Source organism: Fundulus heteroclitus, chromosome 6, assembly GCF_011125445.2.
Source record: "Fundulus heteroclitus isolate FHET01 chromosome 6, MU-UCD_Fhet_4.1, whole genome shotgun sequence".
Taxonomy (NCBI): domain Eukaryota; kingdom Metazoa; phylum Chordata; class Actinopteri; order Cyprinodontiformes; family Fundulidae; genus Fundulus; species Fundulus heteroclitus.
Window position 1 is genome coordinate 14361147 of NC_046366.1, and position 24599 is coordinate 14385745.

A 24599-nucleotide genomic window follows, 5' to 3' on the forward strand; every position below is an offset into this window, starting at 1 on the left:
ATGAATTTCGATCACTGATTTGAGAACACCAAGGTCATTAAAATGATCGATTACACAACCAGATTATGTGAAGTAAACATAATCAAGGCAATTCTATCAATCACTCAGCCAGACCCTACAACAGCAGTTACAAGAAGGTGTAATAAAACCCATCGCCATCAGCAACCCCAAAGTGCTTGACTTAAACAGGACACATGCACTCAAGGCAAGCTTTGCAGTGGCAAAGGTGGCAGGGTGCTGTTGGGAGTGTCTCTGCTTGATTTAACAGAGGGTGATAAAATATTTAGCTGATTGCTTACATAGCTGAAGGGGGAGAGAGCAAGAGAAAGGCTGAGGCAGAAAAGAGGAGGGCATACTCAAATGGCCTGTGTGGGAGCTGGGGAGCTAGTAATGAGGGTGGCATGCTGGCATCATTGTTGTGCAGCACAACATCGCTACATGGCCTCTATGCCTAGCTGACAGCAGGCACCACAAATACATATCACACTAAATGTCACTAATTAATACATGAAAAACGTGCATTCAGGTGCCAACATGTGTTTTCGTACTACGTTGAAAAGGGGCATGCATTTCCAAGAAGGATATACAGGATGATTTGTTTAATATACAGCTTTTCTCCATTTAAAAGTACAGATTTTATTACTGTTTCTTGTTTAGGCATTAAATCTTTATCTGTCAAAATATATTTGTGCCGTTTTAAGTTTAGATGCTGTTATTTTACAATTATGTGCACAGCCATGAAAGTGCATACAGTGTTTATCTTGTTTCAACATCTCAAGGTTATCTCCACACACTCAGCAGCAACAGGATCTGTTGCATTTTTGTAGAAAAAAAAAACATCACTTCCACGTTGATCTGTTGCAAAAGATACATATATTTTGAATTTAAGATAATGTAACAAGTCGGACGATTGTTTGTCACAGCAAAAAACAGAAGCAGAATTGTTTCATTTTTTTTATTTCCAACTGAGATATTTCAAACTACAGAGTCCTCTTTTTTTATGAGCAACAGACAGCACTGATACTGTATATTTGCAAGGTATTGTACTGATTTTGATTTCTAGTTACATCTTCTTACAATTGCATTATGGAACCTGACATTTTTTTTCTCTGTATACTTGCCTGGGTGTGACTTAGATCGCAGGTTTTCCACATCACTGGTGAGGCTGAGCTGATTACGTTACATGTGTTTGGTTGAGCATAATGTGCTGTACTTTCTCCATTTAGTGCATCCACCTCCAGTATACTAAAAACCACATTAGCATCACCTCCTAATCTTTAGCGAATGTCAGCCTTTTGTACAACCTACTTCACAGATGGTAAGGGGTTAGACTCTGCCTGATCATGTGTGAAAACAACGTTCTTAGGAAAAGATAATAACTAGAATCACAAGTGAGGATTAATGTGGGCTTTTGGTTCAAGTTGTCACTTGGTGGTTTTTTTTTTTGTATGTGTCCTCAATTCCACCTCTAGACTGTGCACCTTGTTATTTCAACACACTCACAAACACACATAAGGAACAGAAAATTTGCTCAAGGTGTCTGGCGATAATATGGGTGGCTTTGGGCTCTCAGTGTGGTGTGGTATTGGGTTGGCCTGCCTCAGGAGGTTAGTTGGAGAGTATGTGGAGCCCAGATAAGATTGATTGACGCCCATCTGCTCTGATCAATAAACAGATATAAGAATGCCACATATCTACAAAGCACATGGCGTGTGACTGTGTCCACTGTATCCTTTCAGAATTACTTTGTTTCCTAGGCAAGACAAATCCTCATACAGTCACAATATTGAGTGAATATTTTTATAGAGAGTAAGGTTTATGTTGTGCCAAAATGTAACGCTTTGATCAGAAATGTTGTAGCAACAACGATAAATTGTGGACTTTAAGAGAATATGTTATCATGTTTTGCCCAGTAAAATTTATTCATATTTGATCTTTTTTTCCTTTTCATGTAAGAAAACTTAACCAGTGGTCAGGTTTTGTTTGCCAAAACATACAACATTGTCTTGTTAGTTTAGACCTGCATATTACAAACATGTAAGTACAGATGAGGGTACTGGAGTAGAGTTAGAACGGCAAGTGGAGTAGTTAAGTTGCAAGAAGGTCCCAGGTTTAAATCTTAAGATCTTGGAGGCATGCAGTTTGCATGTTACCCTTATGCATGCGTGATTTCTTACCTGCTACTCCAGGTTCCTGCCACAGTGCATGGAAACATGCACACAGAAACAAGATTAGATGTATCTGCAAAGGTAGTTTGTCGTTTAGCCTGTGCGTCCACGGGGATTATTTGTTTTGGGAGACAGTAAACGATCGTTTTTTTTAAACCGGGTCAGAGTGGATGCATTACAAAATGCCGGTTTCGTGTTTCTGTGTGTACATGCAACCTGCATCTTTTCTGAAACGTCCTAGCATCACCACTTTCTATAAAGCAGAAAGATGCGCCTCACTCTCACAAATGGTTGTGTTCATACTTTAGGCAAATATTGGCTTTTTTATGGTTGTTAGTCATGTCTTTAGCCTCTTCCTTTCTAACAAGCCTGCTCTGCACAGCGTGCCCCTTGCCAACCCACATAAATATTACGTTGAATATGTGTAGATCTTTGTGTCTGATCTCTCGCTATGTCACCATGTTTACTTAATGTGAGTCGTCTGGGTATGCTCTGTGTTTTTTTCATGTACCTGTGGCAATGTCACAGTACCACCAATAGGCCTGGTATACATACTACAGTGTTTGCAGTAGTCCTGCATGCTTTTGTGTGAATGTACATTTGTCTTATTCATTAATGAAAATGTACTGTTTCTCTTCATGTAGATAGGGCCTAAGTTGCCCTTATGTATAAGTGTGTGCCTGCATCGTTGTTTATCTTATGTGTCTCTGTGTTTTCTTCTGTGATTGACTGGAGACCTGTCTAGGGTGTACCCCTGTTGTCACCCAATGACCACTGGAGATAGACAGGTACCAACGCCCCCGCAACCCTGTAAAACATCCCCACAAAATGATACTGCCTGCACCGTGTTTCACTGGAGGCTTGGTGTTTGCACCAGACAAAGTGTTTGATCACGAAAAAGTTACATTTATGTCTCATCTGACTAGAGCACCTTTCTTCATACATTCAGGGAGTTGGCCACATGCCTTTTGGCAATTAAAATGTGGCTTCTTATTTTTAACACTAAGTAATGATTCAGTGGCTCCACAGAGCTGGCTTATTCTGTTGCTATGGACATATACTCTAGTCTCTGCTGTTGAGCTCTGCAGCTCCTTTAGGGTTACCTTTGGTCTATGTGCTGCCTCTCTGATTAATGGCCTCCTTTGTCTGTGAGTTTTGGTTGGCAGCCCTCTCTTGGAAGGTCTGTTGTGACACAGAGTGCTTTCCATTTGGGGTTGATGGTTTTCATGGTACTCTGGGCGAACATCCAAGATTAGGATATTTTGATAACCCAACCCTGACTTGTACTTCTTAACAACTTTGTCCCTTCCTTGTTTCGAGAGCGCATTGGTCTTCATGGTGTGAGACCTCTTGTTTAGTGGTGTTACAGCTCCTGAGGCCTTTCAGAAAAGGTGTGTTTATACTGGCAGATAATGTGACACATAAATTGGAGAGGTGGACTTTATTTCAGTAATTATGTGACTTTTCAATGTAAGTGGTTGCACAAGAACTTTTTCGGAGTTTCATAGCAAAGGGGGGTTATACATATGCACATACTTTTTTTTGAAGGGGGGGTCGATTCTTTTTTATATATTTTTTTTTCTCAACTCACTTCGCCAAATTAGTCTATATTGTGCAGACCCATCACATTAAAAATTATTTTTAAAAATCACATCACATGTTTGAACGTAGAAAAAGCTTAAAAGTCTAGTCTAGTCTATGCATTTGTTACTTCAAATGGACTATTGTAATTCTTTACTATCAGGAAGTCCACAAAATGCAGTTCAAAGTCTTCAGCTGATCCAAAATGTTCTGATGAAAATCAACAAAAGGGATCATATCTCTCCTACTTTAGATTCCTTTAATTGTCTTCCTGTTAAATTAAGAATATACTTTAAAATTCTCCTTCTCACGTATAAAGCACTTAATAATCAGGCTCCATCAAATATCACAGATATGATTTTTCCCCTAACAAAGCAATTTGCTCTCAGACTGTAGGTCCACTGGTGGTTCTTAGAGTCTCTAAAAGTAGATCCTTTAGTTATCAGGCTCCCCTCCTGTGGAACCAACTCCCAGTTTTGGTCTGTGATGCAGACACCCTGTCTACTTTTAAGACTAGGCTTAGAACTTTCCTTTTTGACAAAGTTTATAGTTAGAGTGGCTCATGTTACCCTGAGCTATCTCAGTAGAATAAGTCTGTCTACTTTAACTCCCAGTCGGTCGAGGCAGATGACCGTTCACACTGAGCCTGGTTCTGCTGGAGGTTTTCCTCCCCGTTAAAGGGGAGTTTTCCTCTCCACTGTCGTTTCATGCATGCTCAGTATGAGGGATTGCTGCAAAGCCATCTACAATGCAGACAACTGTCCACTGTGGTTCTACGCTCTTTCAGAAGGAGTGAATGCTGCTTGTCAAGTCTTAATGCAATCTGCTGGGTTTCCTTAGATAGGAAACTTTTTGACCAATCTGATTGTGTGATTTGATTGAATTTGACTTTGTAAAGTGCCTTGAGATGGCATGTGATGTGAATTGGTGCTATATAAATAAAATTGAATTAAAATTGATTGAATTAAATGGTTTGTACTTGTATAGTGCCTTATCAAGTCAGACAACCACCAAGTGTCTTACACTACTCACTCACCCATTCATGCCCTGATGGTGGTGAGTTTTGTTAGTAGCCACAGCTGCCCTGGGGCACACTGACAGAAGCAGACAATTTGGCTGAAGTGTCTTGCCCAAGAATCAAACGACTAGAGTGGGTCGTTGAATCAGCAACACGGCAGTTACAGGAAGGACTCCCCAACTCCTGCGCCACTGTCACCCAATAAACATTGGTGTATTTTCAAGCGAGATCAACACAAATTAGCTCATATGTGTGAAGTGGAAGGCAAAGGCTCTATGCTTTTCACATGTTTCACTTATTTCTACATATACAAACCTAAAAAAAAGTGTGGCATGCATTTGCATTTACACAAATTCCATCTGCCCTAAGAATCTGTTTCTACCGGTTTCCTTTGTCCCTGACATGGCTTAAAGTAACTGCTTAGAGCTTTGTCCTGTCCCACTTATCAATAAACATCAGATTTGCATGAATGACAGCTGTCTTGTCGAAAGATTATCCCACCTGAGGTGTAGAGCTTTAGCTCTCCTGTCGCACTTTTACATAGGCAAGCTGTGCCAAACTATTTCTACTTTTGGATAATAGATTAAGCAGGGCTTCATCACATGTTCAAAGTGTGGGACAATATTTTACTACCAAAACCTGCTTTCTACTTTTCCTAAACATTTTCCCTGACCTATCTAATGTCTTGGTCTTTCATGAGGCTTTTTGTTCACCAAGACTATTTGATAAATCTCTGATGCCTCAACAGAAGAGTTGTATTGGTACTGAGATTGAAATACACACAGGTGGACTGTATTTACTAATTACTACCTCTGGTTGCACTGGAGTAAAGAAGGCTAAATACCAATGCAAGCTAAAATGTTCAGATTTTATGTATACGTATTTGGAAACCAATTCCTTACAATCTAAATTAACACATTGAAAGTTGAGGTTGTAACATTACAAAATATACAAAAATGAAAATGGCATAAATATTTTTGCAAGGATCTGAAGGAAATAAAGTATTGTAAAGAGGAAGGAATTTGTTTTCTACTTACCACGGCAAACGTTCCCATTGTCAGGTTCAAACCCAGCCTTGCAGGTGCAGCTACCGATAGGAACCATCCACTCTCCATCTCCATTACAGTAGAGTTTTATTGGAACATCTACTTCCTCTGAGTTTGGGATACAGATTCCTCTGGCAATGACCAGGGAAGTGCTTTCTGCCCCGGTCATGGTCTCTGGAAAGATCGCAAAGTTTTGGACCACACTGGGGCACTTCTTAAAAAACACCCTGACTGACAGCAGAGACATGCAGGCACCATAGTCCTGAAAGGCCAGGTAGAAGCCGTTTTTCGACAATGGGCCAAAACTGCGCACCTCCGTGTTGACCTTCATTAGGCGCCCGCCAAAGTCCACCTGAGAGAAGCTTTCATCTGCCGCAATGGTGTCAACCTTAAGGTAGGGGGCCTCCATCCAGAAGGCTGTTCCTTTGGTGGCGATAACAGAATCAGTTTCATAGTAGTACAGATTGAATGTCTCCTTGCAGGAGCCGGGGACATTTGGAATGGAGCTGCAGTCCCGCACAGTGAATCGTATCTCCACATAGATGCGTTGCGCACCACGGCGATCAATGAAGGTTGTGAGGAGCCAGTTGTTTTGACTGGGCTCAAAGACATTGCACACTTGGTAGGTCCTGATGGTGTTGAGGTTTTCATCATACCCACTCACCTCCTCCCACTACAGAAAGAGAAAGAGAAAGACAGTTGTACATGGTGCATTAGCAATCATCTATGCTCAAACTGCGATGCTTTTCCCCTTTAATTGTTATTATTGTTAATATTGGCTGAGTGGCAGTTTGTACACATATAACTACCCTCCCCGGAGGCTAAATATGAGTTTTCTTGCTAGATTAAAAAAAAAAAAAAAACATTGGCCCACTAAGCAATAACGCTACTTTATCCTTTGAGGATACATAAATGTCCCCTTTCGTGGAATGATAAACAACTGCCTGAGTGCGGCTACAGCAAAATGCCACTTTCTCGTCATGTTCTCTAAATACGCTCACAGCTGTAGTATACGTACTCCCACTGCATCAGCAATAACTGAGTGATTACCGTGGTTGCACTGCTATGTGCCATCTACGCTAAGTGATGCTGGGCACTGAGTTGATACATTAGAACTACAGTGTGTAACAAATTCTAGATTATGCACTGGTGAATTACAATTAGACAGACACAGTCTACATGGCAGCCAAGAGCCCATCTGATGGAGAGGCACTTGTGCACAGACAGAGCTGAGACACGCTGTAGGCCATTTCTTGCAGGTGTGACCCAGAAAGTGTGTTGGATGAGCATCAGAAGGCCCTCAGGGAGTTAGCTCAGTGCACCAAATCATGATGAAAATATGCCATTAACATTTGGCTGGAATCACTGAGAAGTGGGAGGAGAAATAGCATACAAAAAGAAGCTTTCGTCAACAGCTTGCATTTATAAAACCAACTTATAATTGGATAGTGGTAGAAGTTACTCGTGATAAATGTGTGCAAACCAGATATTTATTGGTTTAATTCCTACCTAAAATATGTATTTAATGTATTAGATGAAATCAAAGAAAAAGTATACTCAATGACTTAATGTAATTGTATGGATTTTTTTCCTCCGTATTTTTTCATTTTATTAATTTGTGACAACCCAAACTGAAACTGTTTGTATCTGTAGGATACAGTGCTATGCTTAGAATAACTAAACATCTACACCTTCTCAGCAGACCATTTTTCAATTCTTGTAGGCTTTTGATTGATAATTCTGGCAGGATGACTTATAACAGTCCTTAAAAAGCACAAGAATAAACCACCTTTCATGTTGTTTCACAAGCTGAAATAGGTTACACATATGCAAGCAGTTCTGAAAACAACAAACTAAATAACAATCTCTCTGAAAAGTATTAATTTATCCACTAATTAAAATTTTCTTCTGGCATTGTATCCCATTGGTTTCGACATATGTTGTTTTAATTTGCTATAAACAGCTAAAACTGTGCTCCTCTTCTGCCTGTTTATTGACAAATATTAAAAATTGAAACTTTTGACAGAGTTTGCTGTTGATTTTTCAGCCGAACAATGTCCTTAGATATAAAACGTTGTAATGACATTGAACATGCTATGCCCCTGCAATGTTCTAGGTCTCTCATGACTGATCAGTAAAAAAAAAAAAAAAAAAAAAAACAAGACCTTGAACAGCACAGAAACACACTTTTTTGATGTCTTTACACAAATGTCAGCCAGTCACAAAAACAAAAGTGTACTCCAGCGTTGCTAGTAAGATTTATACGAATCGACAAGTCCTGGATCAGGTAGATTGATACAGCCAGCAGCAAATTTACAAACACAGATGTTTGGGAGAAAAAACAGTGCCAACATCTACAATGTACCCATGCAAAAGTTTATACATAATATATTCATTCTTTATGCTTTGTATGTCACTGGTGACAGCTGTTTTAAACTACAAAAAGTCAGCTAAAGGAGCTGATATTAAATATCTACACTTCCGCAGGAGACCACCGTCAAATCTACCACTACTTTTCATGGCTGAACAATCTTTGTGTCACTTTACAAAAGTATGTTTGCCGATGCTGTTGTCTGTATTAATCCAGCCTTATAGCTGGATTCTTTGCCATATAAACCAAAGATTGGCAATTGGTGGAGTAAACATAGCATAAAGTATGGTCCACTCTTATGCTTTTGTTAATCTCTATCAACTTATCAATGCGCTGGGGATAATTTGGAAAAGTACAGGAATGTGCCATCTTTGATGTTATTGCAAAAGTGGCAGCCCATTTAAAAACAAAACATATTATTCCACTCTTGGTGGTCACAGATTTACACTGTAGAGTGATGAGTCGTAGCTTATCGGTCTTTCTCAGAACACATTATTTTGTGTGGTAGCATGGACGTTGTGTGTCTATAAAAACAACAAATTTAACATTGATCTCTTGAAAATGATCAGATTTTCAACATCCACTAATATTGATGCGTGCTTGGTATGAGGGATCGACGCAAAGCTATCAGCAATGCAGATTACTGTCCACAATCTTTCAGGAGGAGTGAATGCTGCTAGCCAAGGCTTGATGCATTCTGCTCGCTTTCCTTAGATAGGAGACTTTTTGACCAATCTGTCTTTAAGATTTGATTGAATTGACTTTGTAAAGTGCTTTGAGATGACATGGGATGTGATATAAATGTGATATAGATAAAATTTAATAAAATTTAATTAATATCCTGCTACTATGAGCATATTAAGTTGGATTTGGTTTAAGTTGCTAAAATCTGTTCAAAACAGGGAACTGACTACGTGCCATCTACCACTCTGAGGATTTCCTCACTTCCCTACTAACTCTGGGCTGGTAGGAACTTCACAGTACCTCTAAAAAAAACTATCCATTTAACGCTTTTTCTTACAGCATTTAAATCCAACTTAGCCAATTTATTCTTTATACTCTGATTACATATAGCTGCTTGGTTAAGATAACTGGTTCTTCAAGTTTTTCCTTGCCAAAGATTCAAATACATGTAGGAGAGGAGAAGCTAATGAGATCTAGAATGGAAGGAATGGACCTCTAGTCAGCTCTTGTTTCTTGTGTGCATACATCCACCTGCACTTCCTCTTTCCTCTGACCTTTAAAGCCCCACCTGCTCAATCAGGCTTAATAGAGCAAAGGAGGAATATTGTCTCTCCGCACATAGTCCCAAAAACGTGGTCCTGAACGATCATTCTATAAAATGATGTGAGACGACTGGAAAGGGATAGATGCAAGCCATCCGATGACACTAATAAAAAACCTTTGGTGCAAGGAACATATTCATAGAAAAACAGGAAGGGTTAAACCAAGTGAGAACATGTACAGGGTGGACTGAGAAGATACACGATGAACAGTGAAACTGCTGACATGATAAATGAGTTTACAGAAATCTGAGGTGCAAATTAAAGCCTTTTTTTTCCTCAATGCAACTCCCTCAGTGCCCACTTCACTCTACTCTCCTCCCCCCTCTTTCCTTATTCCCTTCCGCTCTCTTCTCCCATCTCTGCTCTGTAATGACCATTCATCAGCATTACAGGAACCTGTCCCTTTCAGCGCTGCCTGTTCATTAATACAGCCAGCCCTAGGCTCCTCTGCACCCGTCTGCTCTGGTCTAGGAGGGGGTCCTCACTGCCTCTCGTCTAGCCAAATGACCACCATATTTCACGCCAGAAAGTGGCCTGAGGCATCTCCAATAATGCCCATCCACAATCTGTCTGGAAATTCATTGGCTCCCATAATAATGAAATACAATATTTTCTTTATTTCCTCCTCAGTAGATATTCAGTGTCACCATGGTGTCAAAGACAAGTCAAACTATTACAGGGACCCTGGTTATTTAGCAGATAACAGACTCTAAAACACTTTCGCCTCATCCCTTTAGCGGTTTGCATTTCTCCACTGTTTACACCAGTGTGCTCAGAGAGAGAGGTGTTTGTAATTTGATAGTTTACCGACAACATATTGATTTGCTGGCTCTTGTTTTGCTACGAAGAGCTTGAGGGTACCTGCCACATTTCTGCTTGTGTAGGTCCAAAACATTTGATTACTGAGGGTATTGACATTTTTCTGTGTTCTTCAGCATCTGTGTAATTTCCTCTTCACCAAAGGACCCTTGTTGCATGCATTTAAAAAGCAGGGACAGTCTTGCAAGAAGCATGTTCTTGTCACACGAAAGCATTTCTTTGTTATTGCTTTTTTCCTCCAGTCCTTTACATTATTCAAACCAAATGACATCCCATTGACCCCAGTAAAGAGAACTTGTCATCACCTGTCACCTTAAAGATAATGGTATTCTCTGTTCCTTTCATCCATTTTTTATTTAATCATTTATGTGTGATGAAAGAGCACAAGGCCTAAACAGTCTATATTTAAACAATGCATTAAAGACTACAGAAAGATTTATGCTGCCTGTATCATCATGTTTCTTAAAGAAGGAAAAATGAGAAGTTGTGGGAAAGGAAAGAAAGGAAAATGGATGAGGTAAGCCAGAAATCAACTTGGAGACTCACCTTTTAGAACTAATTGCACTTATATGATACACAGTGTAATCAAAAATCTACTGTCACACAATGTTTTATGTATCGGTTTGTGCTAAATGTTGGGATGTGACCTAAGTGTCTCTGATAAGTTAAAGAAATAAGAGAAGATGGTATTTTTTATCATAGTCGGATAAGACAAACAGGAGGATGGGGGTTACAGAGTGAAAATATAACAATGTAATGGAGTCTGGGTGTATCTTTCGCAAGTTAGCCTTTTGCCATTTACTTTAACTCTGGAGTTTATTATACCACAAATGTGTGTTTCAGTTTTATATTTTTTTCAGTATATGCTCAAATATTTTACCCTACACATTGTAAGGACAAAGAGATCATTTTTTTGAAGGGGGAATACTTCCATCTAAGGAAAATACACCATTAATACATTCATTATCTTTTTTTTCACTAATTCCAGACAGTGAAACTCATCTCCTAGATTCATTACACATAGAGTGAAACTAAGCATTTATTTATTGAAATGTTGATGATTATGGCTTTCAGAAAATGAAAACCCAAAATTCAGAATTTCAGAAAATTAGAGAGTTACAGAAGGTCAATAGAAAATGTATATTTTAAACAGAAATGCATTGCTTCTGATGAGTATGCTTATTTCTACGCCCTCAATACTTGGTAGGGGATCCTTTTGCATAAATTACTGCATCAATGTGGCGTGGGATGGAGGCGATCAGCCAGTGGCACTACCGAGGTGAAATGGAAGCCCAGGTTTCTTTGATAGCGGCCTTCAGGTCACCTACACCATCTGGTGTCTCTCATCTTGCTGTGCTTGATTGGCCTGCAACTCGGACATTTAAGCACAGAAACACCAAGATCATTGAAATAGCTTTTAGTACCTTTTGTAGTGTGAATAGCTGCCAATTCCTGTTGGAAAATGATATCAATGTCTCCATAAAACCTGTCAGCAGAAGGAAGCATCAAGTGCAGTGCTTCAGAAAACACAGTAGACCAATACAAGCAGATGAATGGGCACCACTGGATCTCAAGCCACATCAAGTCTGTGCCTCTCCACTCTTTCTACAGACCCCCTTCCAAACGAAAGGGATACTTTACTTTCATCTGCCGTGAGGACTTTGGACCACTGAACAACTGTCCAGTCTCTGGTTTGGGAGTGACTTGACATGGGGATCGCAACAATTGTACCCCATGTGTAAGATGCATCTGTGCATAGAGTCTTAATGCCCTGACTCCAGTCTTAGAACACTCCATGTTAAGTTCCCCCAAACTTTTAAATGGATCTTTCCTCACAATCCTCGTAATGCTGTAGTTATCCCTGTCACATCTTTTTGTACCCCAGTTTTTCCTTTTGCCTATTTTCTATGAATATGCCTGGATACAGATCTCTGTAAATAACTCAGCCTCTTTGGCAATGACCTTTTGTGGCTGACCTTCCTTCTTGAGGACGTCAATGACATCTGTCATTTCTTCCCCATGTAGCTTACTGACCCAGACTGAGGCACCATTTAGAGTCTCAGGACACGTTTGCAGGTGTTTTGAGTAAATTAGCTGATTAGGGTGAGACACCATGAGTTTCCAATATATAGGTTTATGCAATATTATTATATATACAAAATGTATACAATATTCACATTTTCTCAGACACAGAATACAGGCTTGAACCGGTATCAAAAAATATGTTTCTGTAATACACTCAAGAAATGCCAGAGAACCATCTGCTTGAACTCTGCAATCTCAGATTGAGAGGTGAAGAGTGGTCAATCATCCAGTCATAATTATTGCAGAAAGTTGTTGGTATGCAACTTTCCTAGGGATTTCTGTTTCATACTAGAAGAGATGTATGTGTAAACTGACGCTATACATGATTGTTTCTAAAAAGCTTTATTTACTAAGTCTTTATGGCTGTACCAAAACCAGGTTATTTTAAACTCTTTGTTTTAGGTTTTCTTTTAGAGAATTTCAATTTTGTCAAAACCATATTGAGATAGTAGGTTCACAAATATTGCCAACAAAGCAAAAAAAAAAAAAAAGGTGTGTTGATGTGGACAAGCCCAAATACACATGACAATATCTGTACTTTATCATCCACATCGAAACTGAATAACAAACCATTTTGCTGATGAAACACCTGACATATACTGACAGCCATTCTTTACAAAATGCTAATTTTGTAAGCCCACTGAAAGTAATCACTGGCTTCGCGCTAATAGCTCTGATTTTAACAGATGCACACGAGACACTTTTGCTCTGCCCCTGGTAGTTAAATGTGGGTATTCTGTGTGGGTGTATGTGTGTCATTATAGCAGCCCTTTTTTATAGGCATTAAGTAGCAGGGAGTTGAAGGAGCTATGGATTCACAGAGCACTTAATGTTGTGTTAATGACCGGTGACAGCAAGCTGAGCTGGATAAGAGAGGGTGGAGTAATGGAAGAGACACAGCGAATAAAAGAAAAATTCAGCCAGATATTTTCAGGAATGTGTTACCCTTCCCACAGTTTCAGCTTACTGTTTCTTCTCCTGCCTTGACAAACACATCATAATGATCTCTTTACATTACCATCAATGACTAAAATAACAGAATGGCTCAGTATGCAGAGGTCTGGCTCCAAAAGATTGCATCATCTGCTGTAGGGCTGGAGATTTGCAGATGCCCAGTCACAGCTGGGAGAACTGAGTATTCAGAACGTGGACATAGCATCTATGAAAAAAAAAGACTAAATTAGCCGAGCACAGGAATCAGCTGGAAAGGACATGGTAGTAACGCGACAAAATCCTTACCTTTGGAGATAAGCCGTTAGATTTAAGGATACATTTGCATCTTTATGCGATTCATGGCCTGTATTTCTTTGATCTGTGTGATTTCTGCAGATTGCTTTGACGACTAGTTAAACTTTGTCAAATTATACAATTTATTAAAAGTTACTCTAAGTAACTGCTTAAAACAAGACTCAAAGCTGCTGGAAGATTCACTTATAAATGTATAAAAAAAAATTGTTTAGTTCACACTTATAAATCCACATCTCTGGCCCAAAGAAGGTGAAGGTTTTGGATTGGTCAAGTTAAACTCCAGACCTAAGTCCATCTGAGGTAGTGCTGTCAGTTATTGCAAATGCTTATTTGCAGTTGCCACCAACAGTGCCACACAAGTTGTTGGGTTTAGGGGGCTGGTTGGTTTGGATAGCACTTTTACCTTAATAAGTAAAATAATAATTTAAAACTGTTTCCTCAGGTTATATTATATGTCAAAACAACAAGAAAAACATAAGAAAACACATTTAGAAGAGGGGCAAAATGTTTTCACAACCCTTAAATGACACTGACAGCCTTAATTGCATGTTTAAACCAAATAATTTTGTTTATGTGGATAATTTTGGTCAAACTCTTTGCTCGCAGATAATGAAATTAAAGTTCCAATGTACAGATGGCAGCACAAGCAGTTGTAGCAGCCCAGTAATCTTCCATGTTTGGCAGCGCTCCATTATCTTTTATTACCTCATATAGGCAGAATGCTGCACTTTTTCTCTGTGAAGAGCTACTAAAAATATTTTTTCATGTTCCTGCAACTGTGACAATATATTGTTGTTATTATTATTATTATTATTATTATTATTATTATTATTATTATTATTATTATTATTATCAGTGTGCGATTTGCAAAAAAAAACAGAGGGGGGGATCATTTCCTCGATTAATCACATAATGTCGATAGGTAACTCGAGATTATTTGATGAGTTTTATCCTTTTATTTCTAAAAGTGTAATAGCCTGTTTGGGCATTTTAATATGCAATTTTGCAATAAATGACACTAATAAAATACATGCTTGTACAAAAAAATATTTTTATTTTGTTATTTTTCAAGCACTTTTGAGAATTGGAATAAAAACATCCTAGTGACAAATGTTAAACTCTGGACTATAATGGCTAAATGACTAATCATGACGCCCTGATGTTTACACAATGTGTAAATAAATTTGCAAATAAATACCATGCCGATATATTTTTTTGCCTCTTAAACAAAGATAGACATGGTATTAGGCATTAATAAAACATTTCCATTTAAATAAAGTCATAAGTTTTATTGTTCGTTTTTCCACTCTCTCACACACACATCTAATTCTGAGCTTTCACACCAACAATAACGTCTTTGAATATTTTTGCTTGCTGTTTATATCAATTTTTTTTACAGTTTAAGCCTGGAAAAAGGTTTTAAATTTCCAGGTCATTCCAGTCTTACACTTTGCTTGCAACTGGGCAGGAGCTTAATACCCTGAATGAGACTGTTTAGCAACTGTTTAGTAACTCCAGGTCCTTCGTTTGGCAACGTGATTCAGCCTTAGTTTGTCAAATACAGAGACAACAAATTAATAAGCATTAAAGTACGGTTTATCGGTTGGGTTTCTGCAATGTTCTCAGCATGTTAAAAGCTCATCTTCAGAACCAATGTTTGCTCAAAATGGTGATATGCACCAAGTTATCTACTTTCAGCAGTTATCACCGGTTGTTGCACCGTAAACTGCAGAAAATATGTGCAGAGATGCTCTCTCTGCCTTTACTACCGTCGGCTCCTATGGCGGAGGGATAGTTCAGCTGGATACACTAGTGAAGGCAGGTCTCTTAATAACCGCTGTTTCGTCACTTATTTTAGAGCCCAAATAAGCGATTTAACTTTCAGAAACGTGCCCAAAAAAACCGCAACCCGTGACTTATAAAATTTACAAGCGCCTTTAGAATAAAAGAAGCCCAAAGTCGCATGAAATGAACAGCCTGAGCGCAGGTCTGTTTTGCTACAGTCTCTAGCTCTCTTGAAACTACGGAAAGCACCAAGGGTAAAATAAACACAGTCCGGGGGTCCGTTCTTCGTACGTTGCTTAAAACATCCAAGATCAAATGAGACATCCAAGATGATTTCATCCGGCTAATCATGATCCGGCTAATTGGGTTCTTCAAACAGACCTGTTGTTTACGATTAGTATCACTGGATTGAGTTATCTGAGACAACTGCGCGTTCATGCGTTTGTTTAAAAGGGGAAATGTATCGATAGTAGAAACATTGATCAGCAACGCTGCTATTGACTGTTCAGCATGGCCAAAGAACGCCCACAGTTTTTTTCCCAGCAGAACAAAAGCTTTTAATGGAAGGTTATGCCGAATTTGAGTCATTAATTAAAACACCTAAAAATCTGTTAAGGCCAGGAGAGAGGGCTGGCAAAAAGCAGCAGAAAATTAATGCGTAAATACTGTCCATGGTAGATGTTTCTATCACTTTCTACAGTATTAATTTTTGCATTTTAATAATCTCATATTTACTTTGTTCTTTTATGTCAGAGCCTCCACGGGACCCACTAGAACATGGGGACAAGTAAAAGTGAAATACAAGAATATTCTACAAAATGGTAGCCTTTAATTATTATACTGTATTTTAAAAAGGCACTTGTTATGTCAAGAGATCCAAATTTCAGTGTCATTCCTTAGATACGGGAAGTAAAGGACACGTGCAAACTGGGAATTTTAACAAAAAAAAACAAAACAATCTTTATCCATAAAAAATGAAAATCTTCCTTTTCCAAGTCATCCACAGTTTACACGGTAAAACTGTATTGCTCCGTGTCTAGATAATCCAACCACAGTTTTTTCTAATGCAATATACGGCTCGACAGGAAGCAAGCCTTTCAAAGTAAACTAAACTTCACAATAAAATGGCCCGAACAAATCTTCTTACTGAATAGGATAAAAATAAAAAGCAAACCACCATACAAATAACTTAAAATTTTAGATTTATGGCTCCAACACCACTTTTTCCTCTTTAAAAGCCACTCTTAAATGATGTTTGTCTGTTTATAACAGCCACCAAGAAAAATATCTACACTGTCGCGCTGCTCTAAAGGATCCTGTCTATTGCGCAATACGCGATTAATTCGAAAAACTCTGCAAATTATTCTTGCACCTTCCGCAACAGGTTGCAGTCGTAAAAATGGACATGGCTACGGCAGACTTCCCATCTCCTCCGCTTATACAGCCGTGATCTAATCTTGTTTACATGAAATAAGCCTGCTCTGGAGCAGGCTCAAGCTGGCGCACTTGTTGCTATGACAACAAGTGCAGGAAGTCTTTCGAAGAACCAAACGATCCAAGATCATGCCAAATCGTCAACAATGAAATCCTGCTAACTGAGTTAGCGACGTACGAAGAACGGACCCCGGGAGCGCGGTGGGGAAAAACATTAGGAAACGGTGTGTGTGTTTTGACGCGCGATTAACGGCGACAAAAAAAAAAAAAAATGTCGGCGTTGTGGTCTTACGCGTTAAAACAGACAGCCCTAATTTATATACATTTTTAAATTCAGACCAGAGGGGGGGAGGAATGTATCCCCCCCAGGGATAAATCATGAATGACCAGAACGGGGACGTCACAAGCAGACGGGGGGTAAATTCCCCACCCCCCAGCAAATCGCACACTTATTATTATTATTATTATTATTATTATTATTATTATTATTATTATTATTATTATTATTATTATTATTATTATTATTAAATTAATAATAACATGGTGGCAGACAGGGGCAAGCCTGCAGCAAGTTGCTGAACACACCACAAACTGCTATAGACACATGAATGAGGCAAACTCCAAAACACAGAAACAAAAAATAAATGCAAAAAATATATGTAACGAAAAAGTTGCAATAGGCAGTAAGTTCAATGAAAGCTGCAAACTTGCTCTAAAAAACAGACGTTGGCCAGAATACTAGGGGGAGTAGTGTGACTCAGTAAAGACAAGCACTCTTCTATTACCCTCATACATATACTAATGCTCTATAACATTGCAAAAGGATACGGTTATGTGTTTAAAAAAGACATTGACAAAAACTAACCTTTTATTTCTTCCCTCCAAGTTTTTTTTTTTTTTTCTGGGCAGTACGTCAATGTCTTTACTTAGGGTCTGGTCACACCTGACTTGGAGGACAACTCTCCCTAGTGGTTTGGCACGCATTCACATTTTTAGAGCAAATTGGCTGTTTCTCTTACTTTTTTCTGCGATTGCAGCGTTTTTGTGTTGCGTGCTTGTGTTTTGTTTGTGTTTTGGAATTTCCATCATTCATGTGTTTTTGGAGCGGTATACACCTGTTATACACCTGTCGACCATTGTATAATACACCTTAAATGAAAAACTATCGTCAGTGATAAAGCTAACCAAAATATGAAGGTGAGATTTGTCGGTTTATAGCTTCATTACACAAACAGTTAGACAGGGCTTGACAACTTTCAGCTCATCATTCAGTCTCAGCTAATTTACTCGACAGGGAAGCCTGAATAGTGATGCATCTACTTGGCTGATCTTTAACCTCCTGTCTTCCGCCTGAAGCTCAGTGAAGGCACACTCCAGGGCTGCTTTTCAAATCTGTCAGCAACAGCTAATGCAGCTACATGCCCAGGCGAAGTGAACACAGATGAGCAACGAACAGCTCAGAGTATTTCCACATTTAAAGCGCCTCTTCGAGGAAAGGTCCTTCGAAATGCCATTCTAAATAGTACAAGAGTGTCTGGAAAATGTTTGTTGAATGGCCAGGCAACTGTGCCAGTGTGATGATGTGCTTTTACAGCAGGCCTTGTAAAAAGAGATGTATTGAGTAGTCAAAAATGACTAACCACTGCACCGACTGTGTTCCCTGATGCAGTTTACAACTTTGACCCCAGTCTTCAAAAGAATATAAATGGAAGAGAAGATTTTTCTTTTCAATATGCTCACTGAAAAATACCTAGACTCAGTGCTTTCCCAAAGTACCCATCCTCCTTGAAGTGTTTCACATGTTATCATTTAATATTTACAAATGTTAATGTAGTATTAGAGATTAATGTGCTGGACCAACACAAAGTAGTGCATAACTGTGAAGTGGAAGGGCAAGGATAAATAGTTTTTAAAAATTGTTTTCAAGTAAGAAAAAAAAAAGGTACATGTTTAGCATGCATTTGCATTCTGCCCCCCTGTGTCAATACTTTACAGGTCTTTTAGCTCATGATGTCTGTATTAGCTACAGAATTTATTGCCAATTTGTCTTGTGAAACAGATCAAGTCAGATGGATGGAGAAAATCTGTGAACATACACTTTTGTGTCCTGGAACAGAACCTCTATTGGATTTTTGGTCTAGAGTATGACTGTCATTCTAACACATGGGTTGACCTAACCCATTCCATCGTGACTCTGGCTGTATGTCTTGGTGGTTGTCCTACTACAAGGTGAAACTTTGTGCCACTCTCAAGGCTTTATCCATGCTGAAGAGATGTATCTTACAGCATGATTCTGCCACCATCATTGGGGATAATCTTTCGAGGGATGTTATCTTTCCACAACAGACTTGCATGTCTGCAAGAGCATTATATTTTTGTCTCATCTGAGCAAAGCAGGTTCTGACCTGGCTACTTTATCATTTATTTAGGGTCATTGAAGGAAAAATGGCGAAATACAGCAGGGCACACTTTTCTTTCCGATGGTAATTTATATAAAAAAAAGAATAATGCACATCATGTGACATTCTCTTTACACTTCACAAATGTGCACTATTTTGTATAAGTCATACATTGTAGTTGTAAAGCTACAGAATATGAAGTTCAAGGGTTTTAATATATTCCAAAACACTGTCATGTCACTGTCAACTGGAGAACTATCCAGAGGCAACCTCCACTCCCCCCCCCCCCCCCCCCCCACACACACACACACACACACACACACAACCCTGCACGGATGACAGGATATAGAAAATGGATGGATGTAGTTTGTGTTGATACAACATTTTTACTTTATGTCTCATATGCTTTAATTATTTAAATCAGAAAGAACTGTCCCATCATCTGTCAGAGGAAAACTAAGATGAGTCGGGACCCTTGTCCAAAATGTTTTTTCATCCTACTATTTTTGGGATGAACATCTCAACAGTGAGGGTATTTAGTATTCATGATAACATAACATTGCACTGATGCAAGGAAAAAGAGTACTTTCACAGAATTATTTTAAGAATTATAAGGCATAATAAATCTTCATTTTAGGAATACCCTTTTGATAGAAAGAGGAAAGACTGAAAAAGTGACACATGCACATTTAAAATTCATAAGCACAAGGTCTTGGAAGGACAGGGGATTAGAGGTGGACATGAAAAAGATAAGAATTGAACTCTTTTTGCCCCTGCTTCTCGTTTTTCTGCAAAGCTCTCTGCTGACAGTAATCAAAAGGCAGATCACTATATTTTCTCTAAAGGCTAGTTTAAATCTCTGTGACTTAATGAGAATATTTGCATTTCAACCTTCGGGTCTCTTTCTGGAAGTCGACGGACACGTTATATAAAACAACCCTTGGTCCACTTCGGTACAATAACCACCGCTTTATTCACTCAGCTTCTCTCAGAAACTTTTGAGACACATGTTCATAGTCTCTCGTAAATTCACTTACGCACACACACATACACTTATACACACACACACACACAACCAGACTGCAGCTCTAAAATATGCAGTGGCATGATTGCTATTATCATTTCTGATCAGCTGCGTTATTGAATGAATGCTGCTGTCAGGGCTGTTGCATGGGAATGATTATTTTGCGGGGCATCTGAGACCTAGTTACGCCTGGCTGAATGTGATGGATGGGGAGGAAATGGTGATGTCTGAAACACTCCAGGTCCTGCCAGATCCAAGCCACTCTATAATTACAGTCACACAGTTTGTCGGAGCCCAAGTAGAGTTCTGCCCATCTGGCTGGATGCAGAAAAATGAGTCTTATGAAAGCTCTCCTTCCCTGATCACGCCCAAAACCTGATTAATATGTTTGAGGAAGACCGACTTTATGTGGAGGATGTGTGTATAAATGAAGGTAATGCAAACCTTTTTGTGTGCATGTTTCTGTTTTAACAGGTTGATGGCACTTATGCAAACCTTGATCCAAACGTGTTCATTCTCTGATAGAGACACCGTTTTTTGTGCTTTTTGGAAAATGTTGTTAACACAGAAATAGCAACTACCAAACTCTCACACCATCCATGCTGGATAATATGATTATTAATCATTGCATCTTTGATTCTAACCTATCTGCTTGAAAGCAGCTGTCTGTAAAGCCCACCTATTTTCCTGACTTTGAAGGATTTGATTCAAGACGAACAGTTAATAAACACAGCCGTTGACGACAGCCTTTCATTCCATTTCACTAGAATTGCATGGCTAAAGGAAATAAGTTGGAGATTTAATTATTTATTATTAGAAGCAGAATTCAGACACAAGTGGGTGGTGGAGTGCAAACAAAGATGTTTGATGTGGAAACAGACAAAAACTAATTAAGTGTAATCACTTAAAGGACAGATTAATGAATATACCTCAACTAAGAAAAAAAGAATGAAATGTTTCTCTCTATTCGAGCCAGCTATAAAGGGCATCTAAAAATGCAGCTCCAGCGGGTACCATGGCAGACACAGAATTCCTCCTGTGCAAAGGAGACAAAGACAACCCCCAGCTACTCCATCATTCTCCTCAATCCAAGTTCCTACGAAATTAAGATGAGACTATTTTATTATTTGCCAAGGCTATCACTTTGTTCTTTTATTTATTCGTAGACAAAAAAAAAAAGCTCTTTTATCTTCACCCATCCGAGAAAATTCTCCAATGTCAAATAAGAAAAGGGAATCCTTGCAGGAAGCAAATCAATAATTGAGGCAGCCATATGTTCCTTTGGATATTTCATTTTGAAAAGGAAACTGAAAAACAGTAAAAACATGGGAACATGAGTCTTATTTAGCGTTTACAATAGTTATACTCTATTTTCCTCTGTAACTACTCAAGTTTAATGACAATTATTTTAAAACAATTTTACAAATCACTGAAAATAATAATTATGATATATATTACATTATTATACAATCTATTACTGTTCAGACTACAACTTGCAAACAGGTAGTGAGGCTTTAGCAATTACATGAAATTTAATGTAACAGCAAATGTGTACTGTTTTATCACTTTGTAGAGCCCCATTGTATAAGTCATCAAAATCATTTTTTTTTATTAAAGATAATCCAAGTAAATACAAAAAAAAAAAAAATCAACTGATGATTTAGTTCCTTACAGAAAACGAACCTGTTCTAAAATGCTTCTAAACCTAAAAAAAACTTGTGACAGCCATCAGGCATCTACGATAATCTACAAAGATTGTTTTAAATTTTTGTTCTCCTTCTCTGGGGGTCGGTGGGGGTGCAAGGAGGTTTTTTTCCACTCTATGTGTCCTTTAGATCATTCTCCTGAAGCATTGGACAAGTTATTTTGAGCTCATGGTCTCATAGCTGAATGTTGTCTATCAAACTTTTCTGGTACAGAGAAAAATATTTGGTTCCATCAATTACAGCCAATCATCCAGGGACTGCAAAGCTGCCCCAGACCATCACAGTATCATCATGTTTGACCGTCCGAATGATGTTCTACCTCTGCTATATTGAATTTACACGTGATTAAACGCTACACCAAATTTCTAAATACATTTTTTAAAATCCTTCAGTCCACATAATATTTTCCTTAGGATTCTTAGCAAATGTGAGATGGCACTTCTTTTTAGCAAACGCTGATTTGGACCTTGGAATTTTTCAATGTGTGCCATTATCACCCAGTCGCTTTCTTATTGGTCATTCATGAACACTGACCTTAGCTAAAGTTACTGAGGCCTGCAGCACTTTCAAGGTTGTTCTTGATCCTTTTGTGACAGAGTGTATGAGATTAAGCAACCTTAACCCTGTAGATCAGGTTGGTCTTCAACTACAGCGAGCTGTCACTTTACGCTGAGGCATTGCAGTACAGTGACAGCTGAAGCTGATGCTGCTACTTACAGTAGCAGCATCAGTTTTCACCATCTTGCTTTCTGATAGTTCTGCGGTACTGCTGGCAGATGGAGCAACAATGTTTATCTCTGCTGGTGGCGCTAGGTCCAAAGTTCTTTTCAGGCTCAAAAAGTACTAAGTAAAAACTATCAGGATGAATGCTTGGTGCATATTGTTTTATTTGAAGATGACTATGTGTTCTTTTTCCTTAATTGATCAAAATATGTGACTAGGCCCCTTTAATTACCTCTAAACTGGACTACTGCTACTCTCTCTATAGTGGATTGATCAGCCTCTTCTTTGCTAACTTTAACCGGTTCAAAATTCAGCTGCCCATCTGCTAACAGTGACACGACGACACAAAACTATCATTTCTATTTGGAATTCCTTCAACTGGACGCCCGTTTGTTTTAGAAACTGTGTTAAGATCTCATTTTTACTTTTGAATGTCTCAATAGTCTGCCACTCCTTTGTCCTATTGAGCTTTTACATCCGTATTCCCCCAGTAGGACTGTAAGACTGTAAGATCAAGACCAAAACCTCTTAGTTCGCTCGGGACCAGGGGAGATAGAGCTTTTCAGCCACAGCTCCTACGTTCTGGAACAGTCTCCCTTTTTCTGTGACGTCTCCTGGTACTTTCAATGTTTTCAAATCTCTTTTAAAAAAGTATATTTTTCAAACTGGCTTTTAAAGCCAGAGAGCGGGACCAGTAGGGCCATTCTTTGTTTCTTTATCTTTAATTGCAAATTTTTTGCCCATATTGTCACACTTATATTTAAGTTATATATTTTTATTATGTTGTTATTTTGTTTTTGTTTTTTCAATTCTATTTGTCATTCGTCTGTACTGCACTTTGGTCATTTTTCGGTTTGTAAAGCTCTTTATGAATAAATAAATCACGAAGAATGATGCTTCATTGAATATAAGTAATCAAACAACCTTGGTCTGAATAAGCATGGCATATTTTGATGGTCTCTGACCAAGCTACCGAGGTGAATTCTGACTCTATAGCTGTGGATCACAAAAAAATGGATTTCCTAATAAATGTCTTTTTTTTAATCTGAGGAGGATGCAGCTGATCCACAAATTGATCAATTCAACATGGCGACAGATTCACTGTCTGCACACCTCTTCCAGACCTATCTACTTTTTGCAATGAAAAACACAGAACGGATACAAATAGAGCCGAAGTGAGCGCAACCATGCAGAGGAAAAACACATCAGGGATTTGTTGTCATAACATTCTAATAGTCATGCTGAGCAAATGAGTCTGAGTATGAGTTCAGATCCAATTCAGCTGTCTGCCTATGCGCCTCAATCACACTCACATATCAAGGAGGCAGAAGAAAACAGGTCCCCCACTGCTATGCCAAACTGATATCTGTGTGTCTGTCAGAACAAACATGCATGGACCCTCTTTCATTCCAAGTGTGATTCATGTCTGAAAACTTTAAAAGAAGTTAAATGAGAAAATGTGTGAAAATGTGCAATGTCTGGGTAAACTAATTCACATTCATGTGAGCAGTTATCATCAGAGTATATATGTTTTTTTGCACACAAGGCCGCTATGACTCACTGTCATTTCTCTCCTCTCATCCCATTTCAGCTCATTCTCTATGAGTTCAGAGTTCACATCTATCCTGCGCTCTAGCTTCCTCTCGGCCGTTCTTTGTCTTTTTTTCCCATGTTTCATTTCTGACCCTTATTACCTACATTAAATCAGCCCCTTCTTTACTCCTACCCACCATTTTCTCTTCTGCATTTTGCTCCATTTACTTGTACCTTTGGATATATTTCTTTACCTCCTTTGAGCCACTTCTTGTACAATGGATGTACAACAGCGAATCAGGAATACTATTATATGAGCAGCTAAGATCCATACTTATATGGAAAAGGACACCCAGAAACCTTATTTGTCTCT

The 24599-nt window shown here is 38.7% G+C and overlaps 1 protein-coding gene across 2 annotated transcripts in view; it reads right to left on the reverse strand.

Annotated features, from left to right (window-relative positions):
• Nucleotides 1–24599, reverse strand: part of LOC105935923 (ephrin type-B receptor 1-B) — a 243498-nt gene that overhangs the window by 125912 nt on the left and 92987 nt on the right. For both annotated transcript variants that reach the window (XM_012876547.3, XM_012876546.3), the window contains exon 3: nt 5805–6486. In XM_012876547.3, coding sequence (XP_012732001.1) covers nt 5805–6486 — 682 coding nt within the window. The remainder of the gene's footprint in view (nt 1–5804; nt 6487–24599) is intronic.